The 12,581-nt window shown below is 44.6% G+C and overlaps 3 protein-coding genes and 1 long non-coding RNA gene across 6 annotated transcripts in view; 2 read left to right on the top strand and 2 right to left on the bottom strand.

The window, feature by feature from the left end:
- The window catches only part of LOC127750398 (uncharacterized), an 11,153-nt gene extending 1,473 nt beyond the window's left edge, over nucleotides 1-9,680 (bottom strand). The window contains exons 1-2 of the long non-coding RNA XR_008011671.1: nucleotides 9,487-9,680; nucleotides 152-174 (exon numbers count right to left, since the gene is read on the bottom strand). This is a non-coding gene — a long non-coding RNA (uncharacterized LOC127750398). The remainder of the gene's footprint in view (nucleotides 1-151; nucleotides 175-9,486) is intronic.
- LOC113203728 (E3 ubiquitin-protein ligase RNF19B) overlaps nucleotides 1-12,581 on the top strand; it is a 73,175-nt gene that overhangs the window by 1,950 nt on the left and 58,644 nt on the right. The window lies entirely within an intron of this gene.
- On the bottom strand, nucleotides 515-3,873 carry LOC127750397 (uncharacterized). Of its 3 annotated transcripts, none has more exons than XM_052272010.1 (9): nucleotides 3,711-3,873; nucleotides 3,396-3,629; nucleotides 3,192-3,319; nucleotides 2,553-3,051; nucleotides 2,364-2,467; nucleotides 2,079-2,283; nucleotides 1,714-1,978; nucleotides 1,334-1,603; nucleotides 515-1,241 (listed from the first exon to the last, which is right to left on the bottom strand). In XM_052272010.1, the coding sequence occupies exons 1-9, from the start codon at nucleotides 3,871-3,873 to the stop codon at nucleotides 1,040-1,042; spliced, it is 2,070 nt and encodes a 689-aa protein (XP_052127970.1). In that variant the 3' UTR covers nucleotides 515-1,039. The 3 variants fall into 3 exon arrangements, with proteins under 3 accessions (XP_052127970.1, XP_052127971.1, XP_052127972.1); XM_052272011.1 differs by having other exon boundaries at nucleotides 3,396-3,485; XM_052272012.1 differs by having other exon boundaries at nucleotides 3,396-3,832.
- On the top strand, nucleotides 4,142-7,808 carry LOC113203706 (uncharacterized). Its single transcript, XM_026418511.2, has 4 exons — nucleotides 4,142-4,284; nucleotides 4,391-4,495; nucleotides 4,565-4,732; nucleotides 4,805-7,808. The coding sequence occupies exons 1-4, from the start codon at nucleotides 4,183-4,185 to the stop codon at nucleotides 7,232-7,234; spliced, it is 2,805 nt and encodes a 934-aa protein (XP_026274296.1). The 5' UTR covers nucleotides 4,142-4,182; the 3' UTR covers nucleotides 7,235-7,808.

Genomic DNA, 12,581 nt, shown 5'->3' with positions numbered 1-12,581 from the left:
CGAGACTGCTTCGATCGTCTGAAACATTGATTGACCGCCCTGACGGCGAGGCCGGGGCAGCGCCGCGGGGCAGCTGTAGATGCTCGTTTGCGATTCTCTAGGCCGGGTCGGGTCGGGTCGGGGGCCAGGGGTCCCGCACCCCGTACCGTACCCGCAGCGCGCTGATGGGCTGCCCTGGGAAAAATAGTAAGTGGCAAGGTGGCAGTAAGGTGGCAAAGAGGTGGTTTTTAAGTGGCGAAGTGGCAGCCCCAAGTGGCAACGAGGTGGCAACTAGGTGGTAAGGTGGCAGCAAGCTGGCATCGGGGTGGGCCAAGTGGGAAGGAGGTGGCATCAAGGTGGCATTTAAGTGAAATTGGCCGCTTAAGCGCACGAGGTGGCACGTTTAGGTGGCATCAAGCTGGCAAGTAGGTGGTAAACGCGCGCGCGCGCCGCGGTTTAGGTGGCAATAAGGTGGCATTTAAGTTGCTCAAAAGTGAATAATGGAATTTCTAGGTAAAATAGCGCTAGACGAAAATACGTTTGCATGTATACATTTATTGGTAACAAAATTGCACATGACAATGAAATGCTCATCAAATCCATCATTCTACATATTGGAAGAAGTCACTTCACATATTAACTAACCCTTCATAATAAAACAGAAAAATATCACATAAATGCTTTCAGATATAAAATATGGCCTCTCTTTAGAAAATAGCAAATTTCTCACTGACTCTGACCTTGGTTTTAAACGTTTTTGTTGGTGAGAAATGACAAGTACTATGACCAAAAGTTATTGACAGCTAAAAGAAATTGGGCCAGTAGGGCCGCTCACAGAAAAATATGATATGAAATATAAGCATAAACATTAACAACAAGATTAAAATTTACAAATACTAACCGACTAAATAATTTATCATTTGGAATTTAAGTCAGAGTAAAAAATAAATACGTGTTTTTACATCAAAACGGTAATAACATAAAGTAATAACAAATAAAATAAAACAAAACAAATCAAACAAACTAAACATTTGTTAAGATTTATTGATGACTAGATTAATTAATGCTGAGCATTTTCAGTAATTTCTGGAGCATAATACGTGTCATCTGAGTCACGACTATTTTCCCTGCTTTTTGATTTGGGTGATGAAGACAACCGACTGTCACATGATGTGGATCTGCAAGACTGACTGTCACTTGACTGCTTGGATGTTGAATGATTGTCACTGTCAAAGAGGTCGCCTTCATTATCATCATCAGGACTGAAATAGAAACAGAGGGTCAGTAAGTAATTTTGTATAGACACACTTTGACCGTAAAAGTACTGGATTTACTCTAACACTCTATTACTTACATAGAACCTGCTGAGGAAACATTCGAATTTCCAAAATCCTCCACATTTTTCTTCTGTGGAGTGCTGGTTTTGTCGGCTAACTGATAAGGAATAAAATCAGTACCCTCAACATTAACCGTTTTTTCGGTGCTGTTATCCACAGGTTCAAATTGGTCATCAGGATCACTGGAATTCACAATTTTTCTCCCACTTTTATATGAGGTGTATTCGCACCTCCTTTTCTTTCTCTTTCTCCTTTCCTTTGAATGTATAGGCGACGGCACCTTTGCCCTGCAACACAAGTAACATGCTTTTTAATCCACTACCCGTGACAACGCATTGTTTCGACACTCGAGTGAAAACATGATAGCTATTTCAAAATTGATTACAGTACTATTTACCTTTTAGCTCCCCTTGGTTGCCCCACCCTATATAGTTCTTGTGCTCTGTCGCCTATTAGACTCTCAAGGCTCTTGACTATCTGCACAAGACGTGCAGCCCTTCTCGTCTTCTTGTCAGGTTCACTCTCTTCCCTTACTTGCTTGTCCCATTGCCTATGGGCAATAATAAGATCAAGTGGGTCAAGTACTTCATCTTTGCGTTGCTTTGGTTTTGCCCACTCATCAAGTACTTTAGGGTTATTCCTCAGCCATTCCCGAAAATGTTCTGAAAGAGATAACACATGATGTTCACCACTTTTTGCTAAAATAATTTCAAAAAATAAAAAATAAAGGAGTCTAACACTTTAATGACAAGAAATCCTTACCTCTAACAACAACCAAATAGGGAGGTATAGATGGGATAACTTTGAGTCGAGTATCTTGTGTCCTAGGCTGACGACAGCGGTAGAACTTTGCCTCATCTTTGAAGAGGCCATAGAAAATATTTGAAACCCAAGCCTCTTTAGATACTGCTTTCTTGGCAGTGGCCCAATACTCGGCACAAATTAACACACCTTCACCAATATCAATCTGTAAGAATGCAAAGACAATGAATGTATGTGTTGACATACAAATATGCTGGTGTTATAAATCAATACACATTCACAAACCTGTTCACCAGGTGAAGCCTTCAGTGTAACCCGTGCGACGTGTGCTGGTCCTTGGGTTGCCTGATGCTGGACTACATCTGTTTCCTTGTTCCCAACTCGAGATTCTGTTAAATAATACGCAAATTTGATAGAGCATCAGCTAATGCACTAAAAACAAAGAAATTATTACCTTTAATTGAAATTACTTACCTAGATTTCTGATTTTCTTTTCCATTTTATGAAAGAGGCCATCGAATGTGTTCTTGGTGCCTTGCTCCTGTGCAGAGACTTCCTGTCTTATCGATTCCAAGAAACTTTGCTGCTCCTGGATGAGTTGTGAAACCTCGGACTTCAAATTAACCAACTCTGCCTTCTCAACTGCAAAGCGCTGCTGTACTTCCGAGGCAATATCATCACGCAACTGGTCAGCAATCTGTGAACACAAATCTTCATGGATACCATTATAAAGTTGTTGTCTTATAAGCGCAAAGTCAGATGATGATAGAAATGTCCTGGGTGAAGCAACTGCTGTCTTCGAGCTGGCTGCCCCTTTATCTCCGGTATTGACTATTGGAGAGGACTTCTCTTTGAGGTTGTGCTGAGCGGGTGGAGGCTGCTGCTGTAAAACTTTAAGAGCTTCCTTTTGGTACGCTTTCATAACTGTATCCATGGATTTGACATTGTTGCTATGTTTTTGTTTCTCCTTAGCCTGAAACAGCAAAAGAATGTGTTGATGTAGGCTACACAGGGTTACATAGATAAGTGACCACTCCTCTACAACACGTTACTGCTGAACATAGGCAAACAAAGTGGCAAAATAAGAAGCTTCAACTGAACTACACTATGTACCTTCTGTGATGGAACGGCATTATCCTCTGATGAAGAGGGCTTGCACATCTGGCTGCTAAACTGACTGCGAGGCCATCGTATCGACGTCGACGCGTTCTGTTTTTTTGCAGTCATTGCACTGCTGGATGCTGAAACGATGATAATAAAATTTAGACAAGTCCTGGTTACGACTTATTCAATTTTAGGTTAGGAAAGAATACTTACTTGCCAGCAGAAGCACATGCACGTATTTCGATGGCGTTTTTGGTGACGCCTTGTACTTATGTTTGTCAGTGTACTTAAAATCGTTTTCATCTTTAGGATGAAAATTTTTAATAAGATCAATTCTAGCAACAAACGCTTCATTCCGGCCGGCGCCCGCAGGAACAAGGTACGCGTACTTGAGTGGTGCTTCATTTTGTTGAACGTTTTGCCGCACCATTCTCACGTGTTTATTTTCTCACAAGCAGAAAAAATAAATAATGTAGAATAGTGAAGCGTTTCAAAATGAACCAACAAACGGACCGAGCGTCACCTTACCAGTAAACCACCTTGCAGTTAACCTTAAGACAAAATAAAAGAGAGAACTTTTCAGTATAGTTTGGCCTGCGCAAATAATACAACCACCTTGCTCGAGGAACAAGAAGCGAGAGAGTGAGAGAGAGAAAGCGGATGTTTGATGTCGAGAAAAGATACCTCCCATACCTATTCAGATTCGAATACAGAGGTATGAAAAATCAGGTGCCCCTTTACAGTTGGATGGTGCGTGTTTTCATACCGCCGAAGAGGGAGGGGGAGGGAAGCCTAGGGCTTTACTGTGAGTGTTGGGCAATGGAAAATCCAACAAATATCGCAACAGAAGGGTTAAGTTGGTTTTCTTTTCTTGGAGGAAATTGTCGCTTGAGCTGGGGCCGTCCGTCTGCTCTGGAAAATCTTACCTGTTTAGTATGGCTCTTATGCCCCGAAGTGACAGCAGTACGCAAATCTTGACCGTATTTACTTCAACTGCGCAATGGAGCCGGCTTACAAGCGTTACAAAGTTGACCCAGCGATACCTATTCCTAAACGTACGCTTCGACGACATAAGCGAGCCAGGGAAGATGCAATAATGCTAGTAAGTATTTTGGTGTTCGCCTAACTAGTGGCTGACTCTTCAGTATTTGTCCACACTGTTGTATAGGTTAGTGGCGTCTGTTGAATAATTGTGCTATTTTTTTCAGGAATTCGGCCTTATGCCTACTCCAAATTCGCAATGTTCTGGAACAGTGGATGCTGACGAGGACAAAGAGACTGCATTCCAGACGTCAACCACAACGAATTCAGAGGTCAGTTTATATTGTTTATGTAACATTGCCTCTTGCCCAATGTTTTCTCTAATCAATTCTCTGCCATAGGTTTGTGAGAACGCACCGGAAAATGTGAACAGCACCAGCTGTGTCAGTGACAGTGTTTGCTCATCACCACTAGTCGCTCATGAAGGTTCATCGTTTGACAGTAATTATTCATTCGCAGTAGATTCCTCTACAGGTTCTGAAGAAGATAATTTAAGTGATTCCAGCATAGTGAGTACACTACATCTTGAAGTGCATTTGTCTTTGTCTTTCTATCAGTAATGTCTTGTTTGTCTGCGACAGGCCCCTAGCAGTACTTGTGATTCAGAGGACACAACTGAACCACTCACTGATCAGTCAGGAGATGAAATGGAAACAGCTATTGATGACAGCCATCTATCAGTCGACATGGATAATGAACACTCTGCTGTGACCTTCAGTTTCAACGATGAAGACGAAGGAATGGCTCTTGATGACACAGTTTTTGAAGATGCTCAAAGTGAGGTGGGGAATCGTCCAGTTCAACTTGAACAGCGGTATGGTGAGATGAGGGACACGCTGTGTGATTGCACTGAAACAACTCAGGGAGAAACTTTGCTCGCAGTGTTATCACTTGGCCTGAGACATAGTCTTTCATATGCCGCTATGACTGACATTCTGCAAATGATTAATGTCCTGTATAAGAGGGAGGTTGTGCCATCATCTTACTATTATCTTTTGAAACATGCAGAGCCTAGTCGAGTTCATGAACAAATGCATCCTATTTGCCCCGAGTGTGCTAACTACATTGGAGAGGCAGCTACTGAATCTGCTATGCAATGTGACTGTGGACATGTTCTGCAGTCACCGTTGCGCTGTAAACAATTTGTCATGTCTCTGGGTATGAAACAACAAATCAAAGATTTACTTGAAAAACCTGGTATATCGGAAGCTTTGAATTATCGTTTCACTAGGGTAAAAGCTGGTCCTGACACCATTGAAGATATTTATGATGGTGCTTTGTACAAAAATCTGAGCAGCGATGGGGCGGTATTGAGTTGTAGAAATAATCTATCATTTTCATTTAACACTGATGGGGTGAAAGTAGGAAATTCCTCCACCCAGCAACTTTGGCCAATATACCTAATGATAAATGAGTTGCCACCAAAATTGAGGTCACGTCATATGTTACTAGTGGGGCTTTTTGTGGGCAAAGCAAAACCTAACATGTTAGTGATGCTGCAGCCATTTGTAAAAGAATCAAATCAGCTGTCCAGAGAGGGGCTAGACTGGCAGAGAGATGGTATGATAGTAAATAGCAAGGTTATTCCACTGTTTAGTGTGGTTGACACCCAGGCTCGGTACCCTATGTTAAACCACAAACAGTTTTCAGGTTATTCTGGCTGTACCTTCTGTGACATGGAAGGGGAATATATACGTGGAAGTGTCAGGTACACCATGCTGGGGCTAGAAAGCATTCCTACTGACCGAACTGATGCTATTTATAGGGATCAAATGTTAAAAGGGTATAGTAGGAGAAATCATCCAAACTCCAGAAAAAGACATTACAAAGGATGTAGAGGGCCATCTGTTCTTATGAATCTTGATTATTTTGACTTAGGTTCAGGTATGCCGCCAGACTCTATGCATTTTTTGAAAGGTGTTGTTAATCAAAACCTTGATCTTATACTTGCCACTTTAGATGATGATGAAATTGATAGAATATCAGAAAGAATTTTGGGATTACATCCACCATCTGTGCTGACAAGGACTCCAAGAAGCCTGAAGGAGAAAGAACATTTCAAAGCAAATGAACTTAGAGCTTTGCTGGTTATTTATGGACCAGTTGTAATGCATGGCATTGTCGAAACTAAAAACCTAACTCATTTTTGTCTTCTTTCCAGTGCATTTTATCTTCTAATGCAAAAGCGAATTACTCCCAGGCAATTGGAATATGCTAGTAAATTACTTGTCATGTATGTGACTTTATATGAGAAGTACTATGGGGCACTCAATATGACTTACAATGTTCATTTACTTCTGCATGTTGTGAAATCTGTTTTTAATCTTGGTCCTGTTTGGACCCATACATGTTACCCTTTTGAGGGGAAAAATAGGTACCTTCTCCAAATGTCTAAAAGTCCACTTGAATTAGCCAAAGGTGTGGCACGTAGATACTCAATCTACAACAACCTTCCACGCTTATGTGATAAGTTTAATGTGTCCGATGAAACTCTAAACTTTTGCAATCAAATGTTTTTCCGACCTTTGAGGTGGGCTACAAGATCTGATGGGGTGGCGTTGGTCGGCCAGGGTAAAGATTACCAATTGTCTGATGAGGAGGTTGCTGCTGTTTGGGACGGCCAGAGAAAGGTCTTCATGGGAAATGTGGCCAGATTTCAGAAGTTTATTCATGATGGGCTACGCTTCACTACAGTAGACTACAAAGCTGCTTTCAAAAGAGATGATAGTGGTGTTTACGTTTTAAGAGGTGGTAACAATAAGTGTAAAATCACCAACGTAGTTCTAGATGAAAGGGACTCTACTGTCATCATATTTGCACGAGAAATGCTTCAAGACACTCGACCTATTTGGAGTCTAAGTGGGTGTCATTTGAAACACATTACAAAAATAAGATGTGAAGGCAGATTATTAGCTCTTAGACCTAGTGATGTTGGAGGTCAGTGCATGTTTATGACGACTGACAGAGGAATGTATGTTACAAATGTGCCATATGGTTGCAGAGGCGATTAACATTTGTGGCTTTAACAAACAGGTTTTCTCAGGCCAAGCCAGGAAGTATTCATCATGCAACGAGTTGGCAGTCATTTGATATTTGTGTATGCTAATGTTGTAATTGGCTGAGCGATTAGCAAGGCCCCTTACTCCACTGACCAAAAAAGTTTCATTCTGTTTGTTTGTTTGTTTGTCTGTCTGTCTGTATGTCTTTATGCACGATAACTCAAGAAGGCATTGAGTTAGCGACCTGGGAATTTCAGGGTCGTTTTGTATCATGAAAAGACAGATCAAGTTCGAAGATGAGCATTATAGTTTAATTAAAATTGAATAAGCACAAACCTTGCATGTCTTTTGGAACTTTTAAAAAAAATGTATGATTTGAAATTTAACTATGCCAGCTTTCTGTTTTCCTCAGGTTTAACATGTGTACCGTAAACAGACTGGGTGAGATTTCTTACAGTTACAGCAAAGAGTGAACACTCAGTCTTTATTGTGAACTATGATCCCTGTAAGATGAAATGAAGTGTACATGAAAAAAATGTATCCGTACTGTTATGTGATAGCACAATAAAAATCTATGTATAGTGAGTGACTTATGTTTAAATGAAAACCCATGGAGGAGAAGACCTTATGACCTATCATCAAGACTGCAGCAGTAGGAAATAAGCACACTCAAATCAAATAAATTTTGCATTTCATCTTCCCAGTTGAAGGAAAAATTAACTGTTGCAGAGATAGTTACTGAGTGAGACTAGTCTCTAGTATACATGTTTTGTTCAACTAGGCTTGCAAACCTTAGTTTTCTCTTAATATCCCCTTTCTTTCCACCTAACCTACTTGCCACTTACAATACCACTTAGATGCCACCTCAAACTGTCTCCTTGATGCCACTTAACTGCCACCTGGGTCCACCTGCTTGCCACCTCTTTGCCAGTCGGCCCCGTTGGGTTTCTCATATATTGGAATTTTTTTTAGTGATAGCCATTTCTGGGATCGATTAGCTTACCAAAGCTGCTAACTTTTATTAAACTTGGTGGTGTTAAAAATATGAAGCTTTTGCGTTGTTAATAGATACAGAAAAGTTTTTAAAGGGATTCTTATAGTCAGTTCATGATACTTTAGTGTGTGTTTTGATAGCACTTAGTAAAAATCCTGTTACTATGGACAATCAATATGTATCTTGGATAAAAAAAACATAATGTTGACTCATTGAACTTTCAGAAAATATTTTCAAAATAGAAATTAAGTTAAAGCTCACTCTGTCAACTATTTGTTTTACATCCGGTCTTCTTTTGACTGAGTGATTTAAAAGCTTGCAGCTTATTCTACCTGCCCTCTCACTTACAATAACAGTTGCTAATCTTAATCAAACTTATCTGAAACAAAGTACTTTACCATATGATACATATGATTTTTAATAGATACTACCTTATTATTTACACGCAAGTATCATGAAATGAGGTTTGGGTCTAGATAAAGGCAAAGTCGATAAAATCTTTTGCAAGAAGAATTCATGCAAAACCATTGCTATATCCATTAACAATACAAAAGTGTCACATTTTTAACACAACCAAGTTCGATAAAAGTTAGCGGCTTTGGCAGGCTAATGGATCCCAGAACGGCTAACACTAAGAGAGATGCCACTCCAACTAAATGTAGTAACGTTATAAAATGAGGATAATAACAATACGAAGACAAAAAAACATAGGAAAGAGAAAAAAATTCTTTTTTAAGTCCATAACAGTCACAAGTCAAATCTGGTTTGTGGACTCAGGGAATAAAAGCAAGCAATAAACATGGTTTAATGATTCATATCTTAATAAGTTTTATAAAATTGAATGAAAAGTTCTTTCAGTACAGACTTTTAACATTATCTTTAAAAAATTGGGGTGTTACATTATTAATAAAAGGAAATTATATTTTTCTCGTCTCATATTTTTTCTCTTGCTGTTATGTATAAGTCTTTTTTATTTCTGCATTCTGATTGACCGCGTAGGACGCCTCGCCACTTATTCCAAGTTACTTTCCACCTAACCTCCTATTTGCCACTTACAATACCACCTAGATGCCCCTTAACATCCACCTGGGGCTGGCTCCTCGATGCCACTTTGATGCCACCCAGGTCCACCTGCTTGCCACCTCTATGCCACTTGGCCGCATTCCACCTCGTTGCCACTTCCTTGCCCCTTACATGCCACTTCGCCCACCTCGCCACCTAGTTGCCACCTTAATGCCACCTTGCCACTTACTATTTTTCCCAGGGTGACGGGGGGTGAGCAGGACACGCCGAACAAGGACTCCACCAGCCCGTGGAACTGACTGGTCCGAAACTTGCTTGTTGCTCACGCCCTTCGACGAGGCGGCGGAGGTGGTGGTCGCCTCCCTTCGTTGCTCACCACCCACCCCCAGCAGCGCCTTAGCGCCCTCGACACTGCCTGCCTCAACCGCCTTCTTGCCTTCCCTTCCCCCAAGGCCACCACTTTGGCTCCCCTGGGCCCCACCACCCCCCGGACACCCCCGCGGCCGCCCCCCGCTAAGCGAGGAACGTCCTTTCTCCTCTCTCTCTCCCAACAGCCTCAGCCTCCCCTGTCTTGCTTCCGTTTTGTCGAGCTCTTCCCAAGGCTCGTTTCGCTCTCGGTCCGACCCGACCCGACTCTCCCGCGCCGGTCTCCCTTTGAGGGATGAAAAGTGCGAACCGCAGCGCCGCTGCCTCATGAGCGTTCACCCCCTCCTCCCCCCTTTACGGCCACGTTTTCAGTTTCTCCCTTTTACTTTATTTCCCCCCACCTCCCACCTCCCCTCCCTGTTTTCGATGCCGACCTCTTTTGGTGGAACCCCGCGCGTCGTCGTGCTGTGCCTGCTGTGAGCGCGGAGAGTGCGCAATTTAGTATGGAGAGAGGGAAAGAGAGTTGCGAGAGAGAGAGAGGGTTGCGTTTGACTGAAGGGTGTCGGGGAGCGAGACGGAAAGTGCTTTCGCGTACACGCCCCGCCCCGCCCCGAGAGCATCGCGTCGCTCTTCATTATTTTTATTTTCCTCTTCATACCGTTCGTTTGATGTTCCCGGAGGACCCGCGCAGGTCGGCCTGGCCAGGGTGAAGGTCCTGGACCCCGCCCGGGTGCTGCTGACCTGACCGGCGCGGCGGTTGGCCGAGGTGAGGCGAGTGGCGGAGCGGTGAGTGGATCTGGATCCCGCGCGGGCTGGGCGGGCTGGGGGCTTCCCGACCCGTTTTGCGCCCCACACACACACACCTCTCTCTCTCTCTGCTCAAGGGGCCCGGGGCCCGGCCAGAAGCGACCTGACCTCGGAACGCGGGAGGGTGCGTGCGTGCGTGTGTACATCAACACACGCTCTTGTGGAAACAACTAGGAAAAAAAATTATATAAACAAACAGGTGACAGAGCATACCATAACACCTCAGCTATCCCTCACAGAACCGAGTGTAGCGCGTCATAACTGCTTAATTGTATAACCAGTGCATTGTATACTGTAGGAACCAAATTTTTGTTTTACAACCCTAATTTTAGTCTGTGCATTCTCATTAATTCAAGGCAAACCAAGAAATAAATAGAAACAAGGCAAATTAACAATACTTATGTATATTTATGTTTAGTGTTAGGTCTTGTAAGGAATCATCTGCCAAAAGCGATACAAATGACTAAATTAATTAAATGTTGTTCACACGGACGTCTGTGTGTAGAGTCGTTGCTAGCTAGCTTGCTTAGCCAGACGGGCGGCGAAGGAGGAGGGGACAGGGATTGGGGAGTTGGGATGGTTGACTTCAAAGAGCCACGGGCAGCATCCACGTCTGGTCCGTCATCATTCCAGACCCTCCCCCCTCCCCCCAACCGCTTTCAGCCGCGCGGACCGCTTCGCTCTGCTCGTGAGCATCAAGCGCCGTCCCCGAGGAGGACCAATACGGCAACGGCAACCCAAATGCTATGCGGGCAAAACGAGAGATTTTTGCAGCGAGCCGTACCCGAGCCGTTTTTGGGGGGACTGCGACCGCACCCTGCCTGCTTGTCGCACTGAATGAGTTGAAGGGGGCCGGGTGGGCGGGTGGTGCTGGGGGCTGGGAGAGAGTATTGGAAATAGAGCGGCCGCGCGTGGCGGGGGGTATGGGCAAGTGGAGTAAATCCCTTTGAGGGGCATTCCCTCTCTCCTTCTCTCTCTCTCTCTCTCCGTCTCTCTCTTTGTTTCTCTTCTCGCTCACTGGCCTTGACATCTCTGCTGCCCCGCCCCGTCCCGCCCCTCGCTCACCCTCTTTACTTATTGCTATCGCCCCACGAGGCGCTCACCCAGCAGAGCCCCGTTCGTTCGGTTCGCTATCATTGGGTCTCTCCTCTCCCACATCGCATCCCCCTCGGCGCCGCGGGGCGGGGCGGGGCGGGTCTCGTGCTGCTGCCCCGCGTGTCTGTCTCCTATCTCTCTCTCTCTCTCTTTCTCTTTCTCACTCGTAGTCACCGCTCATCCGTCCAAACACGCGACAAATAATCACGTGGCTGCAGACAGAGCGTGGACGCGGGCGGCTGCGGGTCAGTCACTCGCCATAACTCGCAAGTGCGTCTGTTTGTTTTCTCTAGTTTATCGTGTTTTTTCTCGCGCGTTTTGTCACAACAAAACGAGAGAGAAGATCCGTCGTCCGCGCGGAGCAGTGCGCGGCGGCGCGCGCGGCACTTAAATCGAGGAGAGCCGCGTACAGACAAATAAAAAGTAACTTTGGTAACTGAGGTACTTTGGAGCCATCTTGGGGCCGTGCTATCTTCACTTTAGTTTGAGTACGACTCCGAATAATAAATGCGGGCAAGAACATAGCAGAATATAGGCCTGATCAGGCTACTGAGTTGTTGTAAACAGCTCATGGAAATTATTTCGTGTCTTTTAAATCCAAATTCTTACCAAAATGTTGATAAATTTCTTCCAATGTTCCTTCCGAACTCCGTTTTTTCCCCTTAACCTGCAATCTTCTTATCTTCAACAGCACCGGAACAATGCTTTTATTAGCCATACTGGAGATGTCGTTCTGGAGCTCTCCCGCATTTTTGCTGAACGCGGGGATTCGAGCGGGAGAGACGCCGTGGGGAATGACTCGATGTGCGCGCCTTGCGCCGCGGGCGCGGCGCTGAGCAGAGCCGATAGATACCACATAGAGCGGAGGGCAGGCAGGGCGGGCGATAGAGGGTCGCGGGAGGGCGGGGCCAGGCGGGTGTTCCGATAACGGAAGCGTGTCGGCCGTGTCCTCGCGCGTGTAGAATGCCGTGTGCCGTCGTGTGCCAAACTCTGACCGTCTCCGTTATGCAAGAGGTGGCCCTCCTGCCCCGCCCTGCCGCGCCCTGCCCTGCCCTAGCCTGGCCTGCCCTGGCC

Source organism: Frankliniella occidentalis, unplaced genomic scaffold (genome assembly GCF_000697945.3).
Source record: "Frankliniella occidentalis isolate FOCC.00 unplaced genomic scaffold, Focc_3.1 Scaffold184, whole genome shotgun sequence".
In the NCBI taxonomy this organism is placed as follows: Eukaryota; Metazoa; Arthropoda; class Insecta; order Thysanoptera; family Thripidae; genus Frankliniella; species Frankliniella occidentalis.
Note: the sequence above shows the minus strand (reverse complement) of the source record. Positions and strands in the feature narration are given on the sequence as shown.